A 21773-nucleotide genomic window follows, 5' to 3' on the forward strand; every position below is an offset into this window, starting at 1 on the left:
TTGATGAAAATAAAATAAAACTTTATTGTGTCTGGCGCGTCATTTTGCGCCGAATGACTGGAATAAACAGCAAGTGTGCGGCGCACTCGCTAATGTAGTATATATGGCACAAACAAAACAACACGAAGTCTCCATTTGTAGGCGACTTTGAAGAAACGGAATGTTATAACGTGAATGACATGTAACCGGGGAGGAGAGGAAGTGGTGGATTGCCTCTAGGTGCAAAAACGTGTCACCAGAAATAATAATGCTTGGATTTTTACGTCCGGCCCAAAACCACGATATGTTTATGAGGGACGCCGTAGTGGAGAGCTCCGGAAATTTCGACCACCTGGAGTTCTTTAACGTGCACCCAAATCGAAGTACACGGGTGTTCTTTGCATTTCGGCCAAATCGAAATGCGGCTGCCGTGGAAGGGAATCGAACCCGCGCCCTCGAGCTTAGCAGCGCGACAACCAACGTGCTAAGCTACCATCGGCAGGTGTGTCCCCGTAGAATTATTAATTCACGTGTGAACCACGACAAACAGGATATGAGCGTACCCGAAAACAACTTCCAAATGTCAGCCCTATACGTACGTCACAGAAAAATGCAGAACTCGGCACACACTATCTTTCATATTTTTGTGTCGCTGAAGTGCACCTTCGTTGGGAAATATTGGCGTGCGCCCGTTTGCGTCACGAAGTTACAAAGTGAAACCATGCAGATTTCTGGGAAACAAAGCTTCTTTTGTCTACGTAAAATTCACCTTGATGCCGGATAGATAGAAAAAATGACCGTGAAAATTAATTTCACCAGTAAATTTGTGGGAAAGGCTTACTTTTATATTACATGTACATGCAAACATACCCAGGTAACTCGAAATGAAAAGCACGACAAAAACATGAATTTAACGGGTAATCACCTAAAACCATTATCGAAATTATTCTGTTGCGAAGTCCGAGAACACAGGTGCGTTTTTTTTTTTTTTTTTTTTCGTTTGCAGAGCATAGCCGATGTGAGCCGAGCAAAGCAAGTCGAACCTACAGCCGTGCCTGGGCAGCGATGAGCTCTCCTCATTCCGTACGAACTTTGAAAATGTTGCATTTGCCATGTCTCCAGCATTTTGTGAATAACCACTGATGCTTAATGGAAAATCTACACAACAACCAAAGTCGGTGAGGGAGCACGCCAAGGTAGGATCGCGATGATGGAGACGCTTACAAAGACATGACGAATTAATGAGTCGTCACCCATAGCTTCTCAACAAGCTAGGTTTAGGAGTGCTAAAGTGGAAACCAATTTGTGTGTGATTGCGGCGAAGAGGTAGATGTATTGAGGTGATGTTCAGAAGAGATATAAAGAGGTAAATTTTAATCAAAGGTTAATTAAGCATAGTTGCTTGCATTATTGCAGAATTCTAACTGGATGTAAAGCGCGGACAGGACGTACGTTAAATGTGGACCCGGAATGGTAAATCAGAAATGGTTTATGCCGGTGGTAAGATCGGTAGTAAGGATATGGTAGTAAAAACCAGAAATGGGTATCGGAAGTAAAAGTAATACCTGAATTCGGTTCCTAGAAAAGCCGTTTCCAGAAGTGTTAAACGGCAGCTAAGTACGACCGTGAAGTCACGTGACAGAAGTGGGAAGTGACGTCGATGTGGAAGAGGAAAGTTTAGAAGTGGCATTAACGGAAGTCCGCAACAAACTGCAGAACGATCTGCTATAAGCTAAAGAGGCGCCCCGGTGTAATGCTTGGGCAATTGTCTTGCAATTACCGCTACCCTGGACTCTTTACAGTTGTGTTAGCTACTCCTGCAGGAGTAGCTACAGGCGTAGCACCCTCTGGAGGATCTTCAGCTCAACGTAAACGTTCAGCTGAAGATCGTTCAGTTGGTGCAAGAGGATAGCGAAGGTGACCTTAGCATAGTTGGCCTTCGCGCTTAGCTTTAAAAATAACGACGGTCCCAAATTTGCTTATACAAATGCTTAGGCCACTTCAGTTCCCTGAATGATTCCGCAAGCCCCTGTATAATGGTGAACTGGCATTACAAAAATAACATATCTCGATTAAAAATGTAGCTAAGGTGTATGTTTACTTATACCCTGCGTATATAGCTTTAAGCTATACCTATCAGAGCGCTTGGGATACCGTTCTGAGCTATATGTAGCAACTATAGGAACTGCACAACTAGAGGCATTGGTTGTCAGTAGCTACACACGGTTCATTGTTGTAACACGGTGCATAGCAACGTATGCCATGTACTACATCGTATTTCTGCAATATATCGCAGAGCTACCAACGATGTGACACTCACCGCCTTGCGTGAACTGCGTCGCAGCATGCACCTCAGCTTGCGTCATTAAAATTAAACAGTGTTCTCGCACGTTTGGTCAACACCAAAATAACTTGGACAGAGATATACCTAATTTGCAGCGCGATTAAATGCCCAAATAGAGTCAACGTTGGGCATATACTTTAAGAATTCTATCAAATGTTTCTGTTGGCCTACACGTGGTGGTTAGTACAGGAACAAACGTGGCACAGTTTCGTCATGTCTGCGCAATTAATGCCCGTGTAATTAATGACCATGCACCTGAAACTAGAGGTCAATTTTTCATAGTGTGCTGTTGATGTAACGTTTCCTATTATTTCTCCTACTGTAGTATCACGTTATTTTTCTTTCTCTCCGCTCTTACATATGCTAGACAGGTGCACTGAATGATAACGCCCCGCATGTGCAGTATATCCTCACCTTGACCCGAGGAACAAAAAGATATTCGTCGCTATTGCCTAGTACCGAGGCACGGTCCATAGACGTAGAATTAAGGTGTGGGAAGCGAACGAGGTCATAGATATCCACTATAGTAACGTGTTTCACTGAAGCGGTTACAAGTCGTACACGTGGCCGCAACTTCTGCGATAAGAGTGCACTGTACGGAGCCGTCTAGCGGGATTGTGGAGACACGTGTAAATGGTTGCGGTACGACTTAGGACTCCAGGCGTGGACACTGAAAGCACCAAGCACCAGAAACCCATATGTGCTTTTACGAGCTTTTATCATGGGTGCGCAAAAGCCTCTGGAAGGATAATGTGCAGATCTTGATTACACATACTACATATTACGGTATCTCTTACCAGGGGCGTAGCCAGAAATTTTTTTCGGGGGGGGGGGGGGGGGTTCAACCATACTTTATGCATGTTCGTGCGTGCGCTTGTATGTGCGCGTGTATATATACGCAAGCAAAACTGAAAAATTTCGGGGGGGGTTTGAACCCCCCCAACCCCCCCCTTGGCTACGCCCCTGTCTCTTACTTTTTCAAACTATGGAGCATTATCTATACTGAAGCCATAGCGCAATTTCAATCAAAACGACCCCAAGGTTAGTTATCTGACCAGAACTGCAGCGACGCAAGATTTCTATGACCTTAAAAACCCACAACGTCAAAATGGTCGACGTGGAATGTTAGACAAATTGACAGAAATAAAAGATACGCTATGGACTTCACGCATGCCTTCCTTTGTACCTCGGTCAGTATGCGTACCTAATCACTGATGTGCCCGGTTGTATGGAGGGCATTGGAGTCTTAGGAATGCAAGGCAGGTCAGAAAACAAAGGCACTCACTGACCACACGTAAGTGTTCACCACACAACTACTGAGTGGCATACGCGTACGACAGCCACTAAGTTGAGCGCAACGCCACTGGAAGGGGTTACGCCAGCATCTTCGATTCACAATGCAGTCGAAACACGATTTACCAAACCCATGTAGGCAGGTAGGTACCTGCGTACTCGGGCCCATGGCGTCACGCGTTTGGTGACAGCCGAAACGTCGACGTGGACGTTGGTGACGTATACGTAGTAATTTGATGCGTTCCTCCCCTCCTGATAGCACGGTTTGCGTCTGAAGAGCAGTTGGCGTACGTCGATGAGGCCACGGTTCAAAGTATGCAGGATTTGAGCTTCCGAAAGACGTAGTTGCTCAACGAAATGTAACTTGTTTCAGTTCGCACTTCGGTAAGGTAACATCAGCTACGCAGTACCTGCCGTCGTCGCCGTCTTCGCAGTCGTTGTCTCGTCCCTTCCGCAACCGTCGACTTCCGTCGTCGACGACTTCCCCTTCTTGTACGAGCCGACGGAGAGAAGCTCGAAGTCCTCCACGAAGTACATGGCGTCCAGAGCCCGCGCCCACTCGCCTTCCCGGTGCTTGAGCATCGAGTCGCTCGCCTTGCGAATGCTGCCGTCCTTCAGGTGACGCCGGAACATGTCTCCCCACTCGCGCTCGTGCTTCTTCACCTCTTCCGGTACGAACTCGACGCACTTCCACATCCGGTCTTCCGGCGGCGGGTTCAGACAGCAGACTACCCGCATGGCGTAGAACGCGTTGGCCCGTGTCATCAGGTTCGAGAACTGCCTCTGGTCCACGACGCGACACCAGGGCCAAGTATGCTGCTGCTGCTGCTGTTGCTGCGCAGTAAACTTGCCGAACGTCTTGCCGGCGCTCTTCTTGGCAGCCAGGGACTTCTGGTGCTTGAGGAACTCCTCAACGCGTTCGCAGGATTCGCGAGTGACATCCGAGTTGAGGAACCTGAGGATGGCGGCCGGATTCAGCTTGGTCTTCTCCTGTAGCGCTCGCAGCAGGGACAGGGCTCCTAGTCCGGTTCCGATGGTGTGGTTCAGGTATCCTTCCCTGAGGAATCGCATGTCCAGCTCGGGGAACTTGCCGTCTCCGGCTTCCTTGAAGTACAGGTACTGGCAGACGGCGAGCACGCTGATCTGAGTCTGAAGCTGGCAGCCTCTGGTCAGCTGCTCGTGAAGGACTTCAAGGAAGCGGCGGTTCGGGACGGGAACCACGCCGCGGAAGGAAGCGGACGGGATGACGGTCGAGAGGACTCCGCCGACCCTGTCCCGGAAGTAGGACTCGACCTGAGTCCTCGTCTTGAAGGACACCAGGGACAGCAGCAGGGAACAGAAGCCGATGATCATGCCGGCTTCGTCCAGTGCCTCGCGGTTCTCCTTGCTGGTTTCCAGTAGCTTAGACAGGTAGATCAGGAACTTGAGCGCGCTGGGAGCCGCGAACGACGGCTGCCGAATCACTGCGCCGCGTTCCCTCGAAGGAGGAGCACTTGTGGTCTCCATCAGACTCCTGCGTAACTTGACGCCTCCCACGCTGCTCTTGCGACGTTCTATAAGACTCGCAGGACGCCACTTGAAGAAGCTGAACTTGTTGTGAACGGCGTTGTTCGAAGTGGCGTTCTTCGCTCCATGGCGCAGTTCCACCGATGACGTGTCGTTCACGTCAGCCGGTACGTTCTCCTTCTCTTCGCCCTTCGAAGAGATTTTGACGACTTTGCTAGAAGTCGACTGCGCGGTCGCCGGCTTCTTGGCGTCGTCCCTTTTGTCCGGGCCTGCCGCCACTTCGGACACGGACGTCTTGGATATCTTCTCGGCGTCTCGGACATCGCTCGCGACGTTCTTTGCGTCTTCGGGCATCCCTTTCGCAGGCGTGGCCTCCTTAGCAGCGGTGCTTGCCGAGTCGACTTTTACGGTGGCTGCAGTCGTCTCGTCTTTATTGGCTTGTTTACTGCCTTCGACTTTAGTTCTGGCTGACGACGCGGAGTCAGTGCCCTGAGCCCTCTCTGACTGAGTGTCCTTGGAAGTCGTGTCCTTCTGCTTGTCATCAGAGTCTTTCTTGTCCTTCGTAGCGGCAGGAACATCCTTGACGTTCGTCTCACCTGGATGTAAAATGGTGAATTATGTTACTATGGGGCGCCAGTAGCAGTCAGTAACCACTATACACAATAAAAATATGTACGGAATCTTACAAACCTATTTATAGTGAAGGAAGCTGTACTATTAGCTGCGTGATTCTAGAGCTGCGAAAACAAACTCCAATTAACTATAACTAGGGCTTTTATGCAAGGTAAAGAAATGGTCAACAGCTATAGGAGCTGAATGTTAGGCGTAAATTGCAGTGATTCAACGCTAAAGTTGCCTAGCTCCTTAGGAAAAATATGGTAGGGAACTCAGTCATTGGAGTGATATAGAATGAGGATGACGTTGCTGTTATAACAGATAATAGCCAACGTTAACCGAAAATGGCCAATACCAGCCATCATTTGCCCAACATTAGCAAATTGTTAGCATTAGTCGGCGCTGCTAGTAGGTGAGGGAGTACGGCAACTAGCTATGGAAGGCCTCCATTCGAAACACGTTGAATTCAATACAGTCTTTGTGATCGATACAATCGACTGATAAGAAGAAAGGAGAAGGAGATGATGACTTTCGCGTTTGCGTCGTCTTGGCCAAAGGCATAAGGGACAGTGTGACTTTTTCTCTGCTCTTGTCTTTTTTAGCGCTATTCAGTAAGTCACCATGGGTTATATATATTTATGTGCCCAGTGTTCGCAAGAATTCAGCTCTCTCGCGAATTTGGTATTCGGTGAATTTAAGTGGTCGAGTGTATCTAATATTCACGTAAGGGGAACAAAGAGAGAAAACCTGAAGACACGACGATCTTTGGAGGAGAGGCGTCCGCAGGCTTCTTGCCTCTGGCTGCTGCAGGGGTCTGCGAGCTGGCCCCTCCGAGGACTACGTCGACGAATAGGGGCACCGCGGGGTTCGAGGGCGAGGGCGTGGCCACGATGCAGTTGAGCACGAGCCTGTCCAGCGAGGCCCCGACGCAGGCCTCGCCTCCGAAGTAGCTGACCCACGACTCATACAGGTAGCGTCGTGTCACGTCGTCCGGGAAGTGGAACGTCAGCTCGCGGGCCTGTCGCTTCAAGAGCTCGTCGGTCCAGGTGCGAAGGCCCTGCGGATGGAGTCTCGCAATGAGCATAGGCTTAATAATTGACGGTAGCGCAGGTTAAGGACAAGGACAAAGAAAGACAGAAAGACACAGCGCTGTGTTGGGTCTAATGTCTTTCTTTTGTCCTTGTCCTTAGCTTGCGCTACCATCAATTATCATACTATACCAGCAAGCCCAAATTGCCACCCTCATCGAGCATAGGCTTACGCACTGGGCTCTCCATAAGGGGAGAGGGGGGCAGAAGAAAAGGAAATTGACAACCACCCGCTTGTAGCGCGAAGGCACAAGGAAATACATACGGGAGAGAGAGAGTAGCAAGGAAAGACAGTGAAGTTAACCAGACGCACGTCTGGTTTGCTACCCTGCTATGGGGGAGAGGGATAAGCGGGCATGTATAGAGAGAGATGGTCAGAATCACAAGCACGTTTGGGGGAGCGAATCCAATGTACATGCGGTCACACAGATCTTTTGATTTTAGGTAATTCAGTAGCGCTTTAGTCGCATGAATTCTGCGCCCTCGATGTACATGTCCATACGGCATTCCCAGAAAGGAAAGCTTCTTAGTTGCCGAAAAATTTGTCCCGGTCCGGGGATAAAACCCGTGACCAACGCCTTTCCGGGGCGGTTGCTCTACCAACTGAGCTAAACAGGAAGCTAGCGATTGGCAGCGTGAGGGCGAATTCGTCGGCATATCGAAGTACATGGACACATATTATTGCGTCGCCTCCGATATTGGCACCAGCAGCGCGACGGCGCGTTGCCGGAGCCAGGGGCGTAGCCAGGGGGGGGGGGGTTGGGGGGTTCGAAGCCCCCCCCGAAATTTTTCAGTTTTGCTTGTGTATATATATATATATATATATATATATATATATATATATATATATATATATATATATATATACCACACGCACACATACAAACGCACGCACGGACGTACATAAAGTATAGTTGAACCCCCCCCCCCCCCGAAACAAATTTCTGGCTACGCCCCTGGCCGGAGCTGATCGCGGAGGCCACGATAATTGCAAATCAGTAATTCCGCAAGGTGGCGGAAGGATTACGGAAGGGAAATTGACAACCACCCGTTTGTAGCACGAAGCTACAATTTCCTGTCAATTGTCCCTTTCTTAACCTTTCCGCCACTGTGCGGTATTCCGCAGTACTGATTTGCAGGGGTGGAGGGAAGGGGTGCAAGATTAACCGCAGACACCCCCTATACACCCCCTATACACCCCGTCCACCCCCCGTTTGTCGAGTCCGAAAGAGAAACTGTGATGATTAAAGCTGCAAAGTGGACTTGTTGGTATCTTAGGTAGAAATGGGTACGAGGTAACCCGCTTAATTCTAGAAGCTGAATGCATAAATATAGCTGGTAGCGCACGTGTCAGCAGTCCGTCTATTGCGCTCTCAAGAAAAGAAGTTGCAATACATGTGCATATGAGCTGAAAAATGAAATGAATGAATTTTGTTGTTCCCTTGTCTGATATGTTTCTCATGAATGATTAGCAGCCGGTATTCAGACAAGCTGAGAAGAGAGCTTCGGGAAGCCTTCGAAATTCACAAACGAGAAGAGGGTTGTATCAGCTCTCCGTCTGTCGGCCTGTCACACAAAGAACTCTATTTTCTAGGGAGCTGAGTCTGGAGTTGGGGTAAAGAACCTGTCTTTTGGGGGCGCTTCGCCGTGCTGGTGCTGCGACGTGGTTTTCCTGTTTCTTTCTTTTTTTTTGTTTTTCTTTCTTTTTTGTTTTTCTTTTATTCTTCTTTCTTTTTCTTTTTCTGTTTCTTTCTTTTTCTTCCTTTCTTTTTTATCTTTTTCTTTTTCTCCCCACCCCTTTTTCATGTTCCGTGAAAATAAACCTCAGTTGTTAGTCAGCGCTGTGTCTGTGTGCTTTTTGTGACGTTCTGTCCTGTCTAAGCGCGCTGTTTTATGTTCAAGATGTACCAACTGGCCCGCGAACAATCATTGTTGCTGATAAACATTCTTTATGCTCCTCGATGCGTTAGTTGAAGCTGTGGGCAAGAAAACTGTATAAGAACCACATAAGAACGACATGGTGCCCGATAATAAAACATATGTTGGAAGTGTAGCGCTGTGTGTGTCTCTTCGTTGCCTTTCTGTGTCTTGTTTCTTTACGCTACCCGTAGTTATCAAAGATGTTCCTGGCGAATTCAAGTGAAGCCATGATGTGCTGCTCACAACGGCCTGCATTTGGTCCCCGGCTTTCCGTGGGTAGAGATGGAAGTGAACAGTTCTTAGAATGCAACATTACCTCGGTTCGGACGCCATTATCGTCAAAAACGTGCGTGGCCATAACAATGCACATTAAAGGTGCCCTGCAACACTCTTTCAGCGTGGTCAGAAAACGCTGCCGGTCGGTAGTCGAGGTTCCTGAGAACACGCGACCGAACGTTATAGTGCGCGTGCACGGCCTGTAATTGGCAAGTAATTCTCTAAGTCAGTTGGAAATCGCTCGCCCTTCTCTCGACAAATGATGCCATAGACCCAAATGACCGCGCCAAGAACCCAAAGTACACGACCATTGGCTGACTTGAGCCTCGTGAGCTGCATATTTACCGCGGCCGCCATGGGATGCCGCCACGCACCCGCGCTCGCGATCACACTGAATGCAAGCCGCGCTGACGAAAGGACGCATCTTCTTGCCCCCTTGTCACCTTGTCATCACCCTCTGCGTAGCTTGTATATATATATATATATATATATATATATATATATATATATATATATATATATATATATATATATATATATATATATATATATATATATATATATATATATATATATATATATATTCACAGTCACACTTGCTTTTGTATGGCTTTCGCCTTAATAAACTTGGCTACGCTGGTCACGTCATCTTGCGTTATAACATATATGGAGGCAGTAGTCCTCGCACAGCTCCACGAACGTCGTCACTTCGATTGTCACAGGGACACAAAAGCGGCTATAGGAGCGAGCGCTTCGGGTCCCAAACCACGCGGAATCTCGCGAAATCTTTTATATCTCCGAAAGCAATTGTTCGATAACACTGCCTCATATTTCCGGGCTCACTTGTTTCGCCGTCATTGCCGAGTCATGCGGACCTCAGAGCCAGACACGATCCTCCATTGAGAACTATGTAGGGCTTTTGTGGAGACTAATGCTGTTATCTACGAAAGCTCATACCCATTACGCGGAATTAGAGGATCGGGTACATATTGTTCATACAATAGAAATTAAAATACAATGGGCAAAATTACCGGTAACGAAAGAAAGTGTTGCGACAAAGGCTAAAGCGTACTTTAATAGGAAGACAACGACAAAGGAGTTAATTAAATAGGATTAATTAAAAAGTTTAAGGGGAGAAAGACGGAATATGAACTGAACATACCAAGCGGTAAGAATAGACTATGAAATATTGGACTAAGAAACAGCCTTGAGGCTAAATTCGAGATGTCAAAATTTTAAAGACTAGGAGCCAAGCATTCATTCATTCATATATGTATTCATCTAATGGCTAGGAGCTGACTATTAAATAAAGCTGGCTCTTCCCGCATTCGGTGAAATGCATCCCTATAACACATACGTTCTTTGTTTGTTATTTTATTGTGAGTGTAACCTACAAACGTCTTCTAATTAACAAGTTATTTGCATGTGCGCGGTATATATCAATATACATAATGCGCGCAGAATATATCAATACTTATCTACATATATTAAAATTCTCTATGTGCCCTCCATATACATATAGTGTCGACAGACATTTTGTGTTTAAGAAAAACGATATATTTTTCCTACCATGAGAGCTTCGTGAATCGTGGCTACTTATGCCTGTTAATTAGTGCCTGAAAAAAGGAAGACCCGAACAAGTATTTTCCCTTGAAGGTCATCATTATCATCGTCATCATTGTGATATTTTAAATCCAACTAATTGCACTGATCTATTCTGACCATTCAACTATATAAAGACAAATATTTCATTTATGTGGTTAAATAATAATAATAATAATAATAATAATAATAATAATAATAATAATAATAATAATAATAATAATAATAATAATAATAATAATAATCACCTGAGGCAGGCGACGCAGCACGTCGGCTTGTTGCGATCGCAACTCGGCGTAGGCGCCAGATGCCATGGCGTATCGATTCGCTTGATTTCAGCTGGAGCCGGTGGCAGATACCTGCGTTGTGTAGAAGACGCGGCACCGAGCATGTGTACAAAAAAAAGCGAGTGCAATAAAATAGACAATGATACGTAGAAAAGGACAGGTCAGGTATTGTTTTTAAACTCTTTTTAACGTGCATCGAGTAAACTGTAGTCTAAACTCAGCTCGGACATCAAGCATACGTTGCGATGGCGCTTGAGTGCGCTAACGTCACCACGCCTATTCACTCGGTATATACTTTATCAAGTAAGTCTGGCGCTAAACGCAGTAGCTACTATCACGGAAAGGAGCTCGTTACCTGAATATTACTTGATAGATAGATCTATCTATCTATCTATCTATCTATCTATCTATCTATCTATCTATCTATCTATCTATCTATCTATCTATCTATCTATCTATCTATCTATCTATCTATCTATCTATCTATCTGTCTGTCTGTCTGTCTGTCTGTCTGTCTGTCTGTCTGTCTGTCTGTCTGTCTGTCTGTCTGTCTGTCTGTCTGTCTGTCTGTCTGTCTGTCTGTCTGTCTGTCTGTCTGTCTTATTTCGTTTAAAAGAAGACTCTCACTCTATGTATCCCATCGTTGACATATGTGTACAAAACATATTAGCGAAGTGTGATTAAGATAGCCACCGCCTCGTTTTAAAATAGATTTGAAATGTAGGCATCAATCTGTGCCGAAGTAATACCAACATTTCAAATCGACTTTAAAGCAAGGCGTTGGCTACCGTAAAAACACTTCGTTAACATGTTCTTTCCACATATGTGAACGCTGGAATATAAAGGGCTAAATACTAACTAATTATGCAAATTAATTACTTTAACTGATTTTGTGCAATGTTGTCAGTTGATAAAGAGGATATGTTCTACTAAGTTGTTTCCCTGGATGTACCACATTATTGTATTGGCACTGAAGACCAAACAATGCACACTTAAACTTATCTCCACCAACTGGTATGGACGATTTTACGTAAGACTTATGGCCGTCGCCACATTGGGCTGCTAAAGGAATGTTTTCTCATTTCTGTATATCGTGATATGAATTAATAAGGCCAAGAAACATCGAATGCACCCACCCAACCGATTTCATGCGTACGCGTCTACCGTAGAACTGTTCGTTTAATTTTAAAATAGACACTACAAACAATAAATTAGTCTAGACTGATAAATTATACTCTGAAAACTCCAGTGTCGTTAATTTCACCACCATACGTTAATTGATAGAGGAGAAAATCAAGGTCAAAAGTATCGTTTTTAAATTTCGCGCCGAAATCTTCACACGTGGCGTCACGTTTTAAAGTGTATTTTTCGTATATTGGCAACATTGGCTACATGCAGTTTCCTGAAGCTTGGTATATTAAGTCTATGGCCCGATCAGAGCTTAAGTACTTCATTTTTATTGTTTAGGGACTACGTATGACCAAGGAGACGCCATCAAAATCTATGACGTCACGGCGTTTGGTGCGGGAATTCGAAGGTGTACCGTCGCAACCTGCATTTTCCTTTCTGCGAGTTTTCTCGCTTACCAAGCGTCTTCTCACGGTAACAGTGGTGTTTTCGGTATTGTGAAATTGTAACTTACTAATACGTGAAAAATATTACTAATACGGCCCAATATGGCGGCACCAAAATCCATCCGTAAAATGGTCTATGGAAGATTGGCCGGTATAAATGATCATTTTGTCCCGAACGACCTATTTTTAACACCAAAATCGCGCAGCGTATAGCTTGGCGGAAGAGCCTGTGCCAAGCAATCATAGCGAACGCCGTATCGGTGAGTTCCTCTTGAGGCCAAAAGACACGTCCGCTGACACGTCGTCGGCTCTCGACAACAGGAAGTGCATAGCAGTCGGATGTGACAGTTATAGCAATCACACATTCACGACTCATGGCCAAGTCTTCGACAAGTCAAACAAATTGGTGTTCGAGTAATACATTAACTGTAACTGCGAACGTTGTTACTCAATGTCTGCAGTTATGACACGTTGAAAGCAAGTGGCATATATAAAACTAAAGCTTCCTTATTTTGGCCATGTCATGTAGGCTGCCGGTTAACCGAATACGTAGGAGGTACACGACAAAGCGAGCCCGCCTATGCACAAGGTGGTTAGACGGTATTCCACAGACGGTGTTCTGGTGTAATGTACTCAGAGTGCCTCCAGGAGTCGACAGTGACTCAACGTCATTTAACAACAACAAAAAAATATTTTTGTCACAGGGATGGCAAAAAGCACGAATGAGGTAATCGGAATAGGCATTACATATGTATGCACTTATATGACTGAACAAGCTATATCGTCTAGCGTTGCTCGTCCTCGCAAGAATACTCCAACGAACGCTGCTTACACACGCCACGATACGTCGGAACATAAGCTCACCTTTCCACGCCAGTGTAGTCGACGAGCCTGATAAGCCCACGATATGCACACTACTCAACTTGCACAAGGACGTCGATCCACCTCGTAAGACTTGGCTAAGTCAAAGAACGAGGCATAGGCTGCGGGAACGAGGCTCGCTGACTGTATCGCATGATGAAATCGATTCCCACAATGCATGGGATACTGGATAGCCTGAATAGTCCAAGTCAAGATTACTTAAGCCTGGCTAATTCTAGCTGGACATGATCGAGACTAGTTAAGCTTAGTCTAGCAATCGATACCACGCGATAGCCAATCGATAGCTGATCTATAATCGATCAATAACCAATAAATTTTAGAAAATATTGCCTAGCCCAAAATGCATGGCGAATACCTTGCAATGACCAATCGATGGCTAATCGATAACCGATCAATAACCAAAAACTTCTACAAAATGCTTGGTTGAGCTCACCCTATAGCTCAAAATGCATGAGAAACAAGGGCCGCCCAACTCCGCTCTTCTGCGAAGCTGCCTTAATTTTTTTTTCCTTTACGCTTTACGCGTAGATTTGCGTCAATGTTTACAAATTGATACAGTTATATTGGCTATAATTATTTATGTAAGAATTATGAGAAAAATATTTACCGTGCACGAAGTTTCTGTCTGACTCCATATAACTGAAGGCCGGATTTGGTGTCATATACAAAGATACGGAGTTATTACGCCGTTTTATTGGACTGCTTGGGTGATGAGTTCGCTGCGACTGATAAGGCCGTCCTATCGAAATGCCGCAGATAAGCGTGGAAGTAATTATTGACCATTTTTAATGAGACAGCCCGTTTCTAAACGAAGTACGAGAAAAGGAGTGCATATGACATGCAATGAACTCGCAAATCGTTTAGTAACGCGCTTTCATCAAAAATGAACTTAAACCAACTCGTCAAACTTACCATCTTGCTTTAATCATCGACCAGCCGCCTTTACCCAATCAGTTTATATTGAACAAGTAGCGCAAAAGACAATGACACAAGACAGCAAGTGCTGTCTTAGCGCTATATACTTGTTCACTATGAATTCCTGTAAACTCGCCCAAATTTCAGTTCTTACAAGCAGTTGATGTGTAGTATTCCGCTGCGGAGCACGAGCTCACGTGTTCGATTACTCGCCGCTGCGGGCGTGTTACAACTTACCACGAGGTTAAAAAAAAAAAAAAAAAGAGGTGAAGGGGTTTCTAATATCGGCACTTATTATATCCCTGGCTGAGGGCGTTTTGCCAAACCCGTAAACTGGAAGTGTCAATTACGAGGCTGCAATGTCGTGTACCGAAGCTATATATATATGTATACATTTCTATCATCACAGGTCTGCTCAGGCACCTTCCCCACTGTGCGCATTCTGTGGTGAGCTGGAAACTATCGATCATTTGTTTCTGACCTGCAGGCGATATACTACGGCACGAAAAACCCTTTTGGAAACACCCTTACGTGCTGTCGGAATGAATTTATCTGTGCCTGTGATTTTGTCTTTTGGAGCCTCTATTTCTGCGTTCTCCAATGCGAAGGTTTGCGTGGCTGTGAGGGATTATCTCAATGAAACCAATCGGTTTAACTAGCTAATCTATATTATTAGGTGTCGACACATGTATATCTTTAAAAAAATTAGGGTATATATTTATATTATTTTATTATTACTATTTCTTTTTACATATTTGATCGAGCGCCAAAATTTGCTATCAAATTTGTAATGTTACATTCTTTAACCTCCCTTTTAAAGTACTGTAACCACTCAATTCTTGGCCAATCCCCCACAGTGGGTGTGAGCCACAGTTGAAGGTGAGCAAGAACAAGAACAATAATTTGCGTAGTAAAGCGCAATTGTCCAATGCTCCCTCCTAACTGTTTCCTTTCTCCATGAAATGAAAAGTGAAATGAAAAAGTGAAATGAAAAGTGACGCCGATAAAAGATCAGATTGCCATATCAGCAACGGCCGATCACCGACAAGCCCACGATCGAGAGAGCATCGAGTATTGGCAAACGGGGCACACCAATACGCGTGTGACAGGCGCACCTTCGAGGGCCGCATTTGTGTACACCCGCATTTCTCTACACCCGCCGGTGCCGAGTTTTTCGCAAAATATGCCGCCGCCACCGAAATCTGTAACTCAAAGAAGCTTCGCTTAATAGGTAGCAATTGTGCCGACTCACCTAAACTGCCTGCGGTTTCTTTTTTCAGAATAAATGGCACACCAAATGTACAGGAACAGAATGTTGCGTAAGGTGCCCTTAGCCAATCATAACGCAGTACTACATTACCGGAAATGGGGATGTCATGCCTTTACTGCGCAATCAGTCTTGAGCTGAGTTGTGTGCGTTCAACTATCAGGGGCGTCCGCAGAACTTTTTGCAGGAGGTTGCATCCGCAGGGCAGGAGGGGAGGGGGGGGGGGGGGTTGGCGCATGCAGCACAGGCAGCGTTTCTTTCACTGCACTGCATGACATGACCGGCAAGATTGGTCAATAGCGTGTAACGCGCAAATTTGCCTGACAATTTTGAAGGCTGTTGTGCTAATCAAGCTGTGTAGCTTATTGCTACTGCATAGAAAAATATCTGAAATGCCAGAGGGGGGAGGGTGGGGGGGGCAGTCATCCTCTCTTGCAACCGACTCCGGATGCCCGTGTCAGCTATTACATGGTGTATATAGGTGATTCTGTTCAGAAATAAGAAGTGGGGTTCGGTGTGCACGATAACTGTCCCTCGACTATTACATAGTGTATCTTCGGTAAAAGAGAGAACGAAAGAAACAGAACCAACTAAAGAAAGAAACCAGTAGCACAGTTGATCGTGCCAGCGCTTCACGACGACGTTTATTTTACTTAATCATCACGACAACAAAAAGGAAAAATTAAAGGACCCCTGACAGCAAAATTTTTGTTGGTGACTTTTTTACTATAATTTGTAGCTTTGTGTCTGGTAATCCCCAAGTTAAATCGTAAATTCTCTAGCGTATTGTATAACTAATTCAAGCGTAGTTAATTGTGTCCATTTTAGCGTCACTTCAAAACGCCCGCCTCAAAGCCACAAGAAACTAGCGCCCCGTGCAGGGGAGCGTCAAAGACCACGTGCACTCAAGCTGTGGTGACGTTGAAAGCGCGGTTTTCAAATCGGGGCCCCGCGCGTGGTAGAGATTGAAAGTATGTGGGTGCCTCGGTCCCTCACGAAAACTACCTCGAGAGCAGCCCGATAACAGAGCGAGAGGGGTGCGGAACAATAGGCCTCGCCGGGTGCCAGTCGTATTGTACACGTGCGCCCCGCAAACCTTCTGTGACGTCCACAATACTTGCTTTACTCGTGCAACGTCAGGCGGGGCCTCTATCTACGTCATATGAGGATGTCGCGAGGTGCAGCCAACTCAGATGAGCACTCACGCTTACTTTAAAACCAAATTCAGATACCTTAAAGGCAACGTTCGTCACTAATAATCGGTCAGATGTGCCCCCGTATACAGGACAGTCAAACAACACAAACATCTCGAGGTTTCAATTTTGGTGTCAGGGGTCCTTTAAAATAGGACGGGCAATTTCTCATTGCCAGCGCGGTGTACAGATATGTACGAAATGTAGAGATGGAACCAAAAAATAAAATAATAAAATAAAAGACCCTTCAGATCGCTTCACGTTTGACGAAAACGCATCTGGCCAGCCGTCCGGACGCACAGCTGTCGCCTGTCGTCCTTCCTTGTCGGTAAAATAAAAATAACTATATAAGCCACCGCTCGAAGCAAAGAAAGGCCTCACGCATAGCTTTATGGAAGGCATGAACGGCGACCGAACGAGCATTTTTCGTCTAATGCATCGCCTGGGGAATGCAGCGTTTCGTACCTTTAGGTGGAATTTTTTTAATCGTACACAAATTTATCACTGAACTGCAATGACCTGAAGACAGTGCTATAGTGGCTAACAATGCTGGTGTAATAGTCAACGCAGGTTAACAGTTGCAGCCAACTAGCCACCACTAACGATTGTATAGCAACAGCAGCGAGTATTGCCATCTATCTATCTATCTATCTATCTATCTATCTATCTATCTATCTATCTATCTATCTATCTATCTATCTATCTATCTATCTATCTATCTATCTATCTATCTATCTATCTATCTATCTATCTATCTATCTATCTATCTAGCCCCTAGCTGCAGCGTCGTCATTGGCATTACTGTAGGCAGCGGAAGTGCGGAAACAAATATGTAAACGGTACAAATTTAGCATAATGTGAAACGCAAACACGCTTAACACGGGCACTTGACCCAAACAACAGTACTTGTAGTGCAGTACAGCAAATAAACGAAAAGAAGGTATGTTCGCTTCAAACTCAGTTTTTCAGCGTTTGCGAATATATTATCAAATCAAACAAAATAAATAAAAATAAATAAATAAATAAATAAATAAATAAATAAATAAATAAATAAATAAATAAATAAATAAATAAATAAATAAATAAATAAATAAATTGTGGCGAAGCAATTGGTACTGTTCAACGGTTGCGCTCTCCAGCGGCTCCTAGTGGGTCGTCCTCTTCTAAACGCCTCTCGCGCTCGGAGCCCGTGCTTTTGCCTTGACTGTCGCCATAGTGCATTGTCGCCGAGTGCCGTCCAATAAACAGCTTAACAAATTGGTGGAGGTGCTGTGCTCACATTCAATGCCCCTGGAGCTTCGTTCCAGTACCCTGCCATCTACCATGCCTCAAGACGCCGCTCAGCAAACGCCGCCTCCCACACCGACCACATGTCCCGGTGTCCCACGCATCCGCGATCCACCTATCTTCACTGGCGCCGATGGCACCGACTGGGAGGACTGGCTCGCAATTTACGAGCGCGTGAGCGTACCCAACAAATGGGACGAAGCAGGCAAGTTGACCAACTTGGTCTTCTACCTCGCGGGAGTAGCAAGCTTGTGGTACAACAACCACGCGTCCGATTTTGCGACTTGGTCGGATTTCAAGACCGCCGTCATCAACGTTTTTGGCCGCCCTGCAGTTCGTAAGCTGCAAGCAGAACAGCGCTTGCGCGAACGAGCTCAGCAGGCCGGTGAATCTTTCACCAGTTATATCGAAGACGTTCTGGACTTGTGTAAGAAAGCCAACGGCACCATGTCCGAGTTTGACAAGATCCGGAACATTATGAAGGGCATTGACGACGATGCCTTCACAATGTTGCTCGCTAAAAACCCTTCCACCGTGGCCGAGGTCATAACACTGTGCCAGAGCTACGAGGAGCTCCGCCGGCAACGTTCGATGACCCGTCGCTCTCCATCACGCGACGAAGAGCTTGCTGGCTTGGCGGCCATACCTGACCAGGCCACGCTGCTGGCAGAAGTGAAGGCATTCGTGCGCGAGGAAATCGCGCGCCAGTTCTCTCTCCTGGCCTTTGCCCACCCGCCGCACGTTCAACAGTCGTCGACGACCCTTCTTCCTCCCATCCGCCGAGCGATTGAGCAGGAAATCGCGGAGGTGATGCCTGAGTACCACCAGCAACCTCCGGCTCCTGCGCCACAGAGTTACGCTCAGATTGTCGCCAGGACGCACCAAGCAATCCCTGCGGCTGCACCGTTGAGTTACGCCGAAGCCGCCGCTAGACCTCCATCCTTCGAAGCGGGCGTGCCGGCTACGTATGCTGCCGTCATCCCTAGGTCCCGACTGCAACCCACCTTGCAGTCAGTTCTGCAGCCGCCCCGTCAATCGCATGCTGCGACGTGGGCGGGACCTGCCCCGGCGAACCGATGGCGCACACCCGACAATCGGCCCATCTGCTTTGCATGCGGTTATGCCGGTCACGTGGCCCGTTACTGCCATCGCGTGCAGCCGCCTCGAGTCGCGTCACCCACCACCAGCCAATCCAGCCGTGCATTCTACGACCCGCCTATGTCGCCGACGTCACGCCCAGCTCCAACCACTCGCCGCTCTCCGTCTCCACGCCGTCGCTCACTGTCACCAATGCGGCCACGTTCTGTCGCACGAGAGCAGGAAAACCAGTCGTCGCAGTCCACGAGGCAAGGGCTGCGACGCTATCGAACTGTAAAAGCCCTCAGCGAAGTCCATCGAATGTCATAGACGTGTTTGTGGACGGTGTTCGCGCATCTGCCCTTATCGACACTGGAGCCGCCGTATCCGTTATGGACGCAAAACTTAGCCGCTTACTTCGAAAAGTGACGACGCCACTTTCTGGGATGTCCCTCCGTACCGCCAGCTCCCAGAGTATTAGGCCTACAGCAGTATGCACTTCTCGCGTCGTCATTCAGGACGTTCTGTACGACGTCGAGTTCATCATAATTGCTGCATGCTCCCACGACGTCATCCTGGGATGGGATTTTCTCTCCCGCCACGATGCCATAATTCACTGCGCACCAGCCGCCCTCGAGCTCTCACCGTTCTCACATTTGACGCCGGCAGACAGTCCATCGGCATTCACCAAGATCCTCGTCAAAGACGATACCAAAGTTCCTCCAAACTCGTCGATGGCTGTGCCAGTTTACTGCGCGGGTCTCTGCGACACCATTGCACTCCTTTCGCCATCTGACCGCGTTTGCACTAGGAAAGGGTTGCTGGTACCTTTCGAAATAAATAAAAGGCGGAGGCCATTTTTAATCAACATTTGCCACAGCAGAAGTCAGCAATTTCCAACGTTGAGCCCGCATTGAGCATCATTTAACCAGCACCGATCACCGCTAAGAGACCCAATACGTATACGGTAGTTGGAATCGAGCGACCGCACTGGCTCCGGGATCGGCCCACATGTTAAATTTGAAACCGGATATTGTCACACCCCGCTACACAATGTGGATTGAATAGGACTATTGGCTCAAAGAACAAGCAGCTCTGCTTAAAGCGCAATTATTCCGGCGAAGATAGCGGACCACAAGAAGAAAGATAAGATTGCTCTTTCCGGTGCGTTGCACCCTGCTGACGATAAGAAACACACACCACATCTTGAGCTGTCATTGTTCACGCACTTCTATGTTCGTACACTATGCATTGACAACGTTTCAACTTCAGAAGTAACGAAATGTGAGAATTTTGAGCAGACGACAGACAAGTCCTGTTTATCCAGTGGGTTAACAAACGATTTCGGCGCCATCTGTCAACTGATACGAAAGCTACAGCGGGCAAAACAAACAGTGGTTCAACAAAGAATGTCGCTGAAGCCATCGCTTTTGACGAAGCCCTGAGAAAGACAGGTAACCTCGTCAAAACATTCGCTTCAGCGACATTCCTTTTAAAAAAGTTTTCACCTTGTTTCAAACGCGTGCCCGCTTTTCATGAGATCAAGCGACAAAATGTGTTATTATCGCAACCACAACAACTGTAAACTTGCCCACATTATCCATAAAATACTCCTTTCTTGGAGACAAACCTAGGAGTTCGCGGAAAATGCGGCTCCTCTTCGGCTCTGCCGGCAGCCGCGGCAGCGCAGGTGGTTTCGCGACGGCACGCCCACATATCTTATGACGTCATCTTCGGAGGCACGCGCCTATTGGTCTCTCGTCCTCGAGCAGACGACGTACATTTGCCGTACAAGGCACAACAGCGGTTAGATAGGGGGGAGCTGAAATTGCGGCATACCGCAAAACTTGGCAAGCGCGCTACGCCCCACTGAGGCTTGATGATCTCCGCATAAAACGTAGAGAAAAAAGAAAGAACGACAATCATAAAAGACAACTCTGCTACGCGCTGTCTTGAGTAAACATCACACTTTGGAAATTGCGACCGCAGCCTACGACAACACACGCTAAAACCTGGTTGTCATTAAAGAAAGTAGCTGAGCTGGCGAGGTTTAGGAATGTTGTTAAAGAATCCATAGCCGTGAGTTAGTGCACACGTTGTTTTGCTTACGTTCACCGCATGATTCCTTGCTTTTGATCGAGGATCGCTGGACCGGTGCGTTGTACCTTGACTCGCAAGCGACTGGAAAACGAACTCTTAGAAGAATACAGCGGCACACTTTTTATCTACGGCCGACTGCTGCGTAAGCGATGAAAAAAAAAAAAAAATTCGCGCCGTCGGCGCTGTCCTGAAAAGCTGCGTAGCGTCCAACAAGTGGGAGCGGCTGCGCCGCTCGGAGTTCCTGATAAACGCATAAATCGAAAATACTTGAACAAAGATGGCGCTACGGTCTTGCGCAGCCGCCATGTTTAGAAAGACTGTGGGACCAGTTGTTTGCTCGATGTTAATTATAGCGATGAAAGCAACGCTTACACAGCTTGTTGAACAATCAAGATAAGCTCTAAATGGCCTCCTGAGTGTGGCCAGTTGATGCGTGTCTGTTTGCTTTGGCATTACGTTTCACATTGATCAAGGTTTGGCATTTCATGAAGTTACAAATAGACTGGTGAAGATTCTTAATTTGAAATGCTGGATAGCGCGTATTCGACACATGACAGAGAAAGAAAAC

General features: G+C 46.6%; 1 protein-coding gene across 1 annotated transcript; it reads right to left on the reverse strand.

Moving 5' to 3' along the window:
- On the reverse strand, window positions 1-21451 carry LOC119400428 (uncharacterized). Its single transcript, XM_037667456.1, has 4 exons — window positions 21215-21451; window positions 10872-10982; window positions 6485-6794; window positions 1-5718 (listed from the first exon to the last, which is right to left on the reverse strand). The coding sequence occupies exons 2-4, from the start codon at window positions 10935-10937 to the stop codon at window positions 4016-4018; spliced, it is 2079 nt and encodes a 692-aa protein (XP_037523384.1). The 5' UTR covers window positions 10938-10982; window positions 21215-21451; the 3' UTR covers window positions 1-4015.
- Between the last annotated feature and the right edge of the window lie 322 nt (window positions 21452-21773).

The sequence above is a fragment of the Rhipicephalus sanguineus genome, chromosome 7, assembly GCF_013339695.2.
Source record: "Rhipicephalus sanguineus isolate Rsan-2018 chromosome 7, BIME_Rsan_1.4, whole genome shotgun sequence".
Lineage (NCBI taxonomy): Eukaryota > Metazoa > Arthropoda > Arachnida > Ixodida > Ixodidae > Rhipicephalus > Rhipicephalus sanguineus.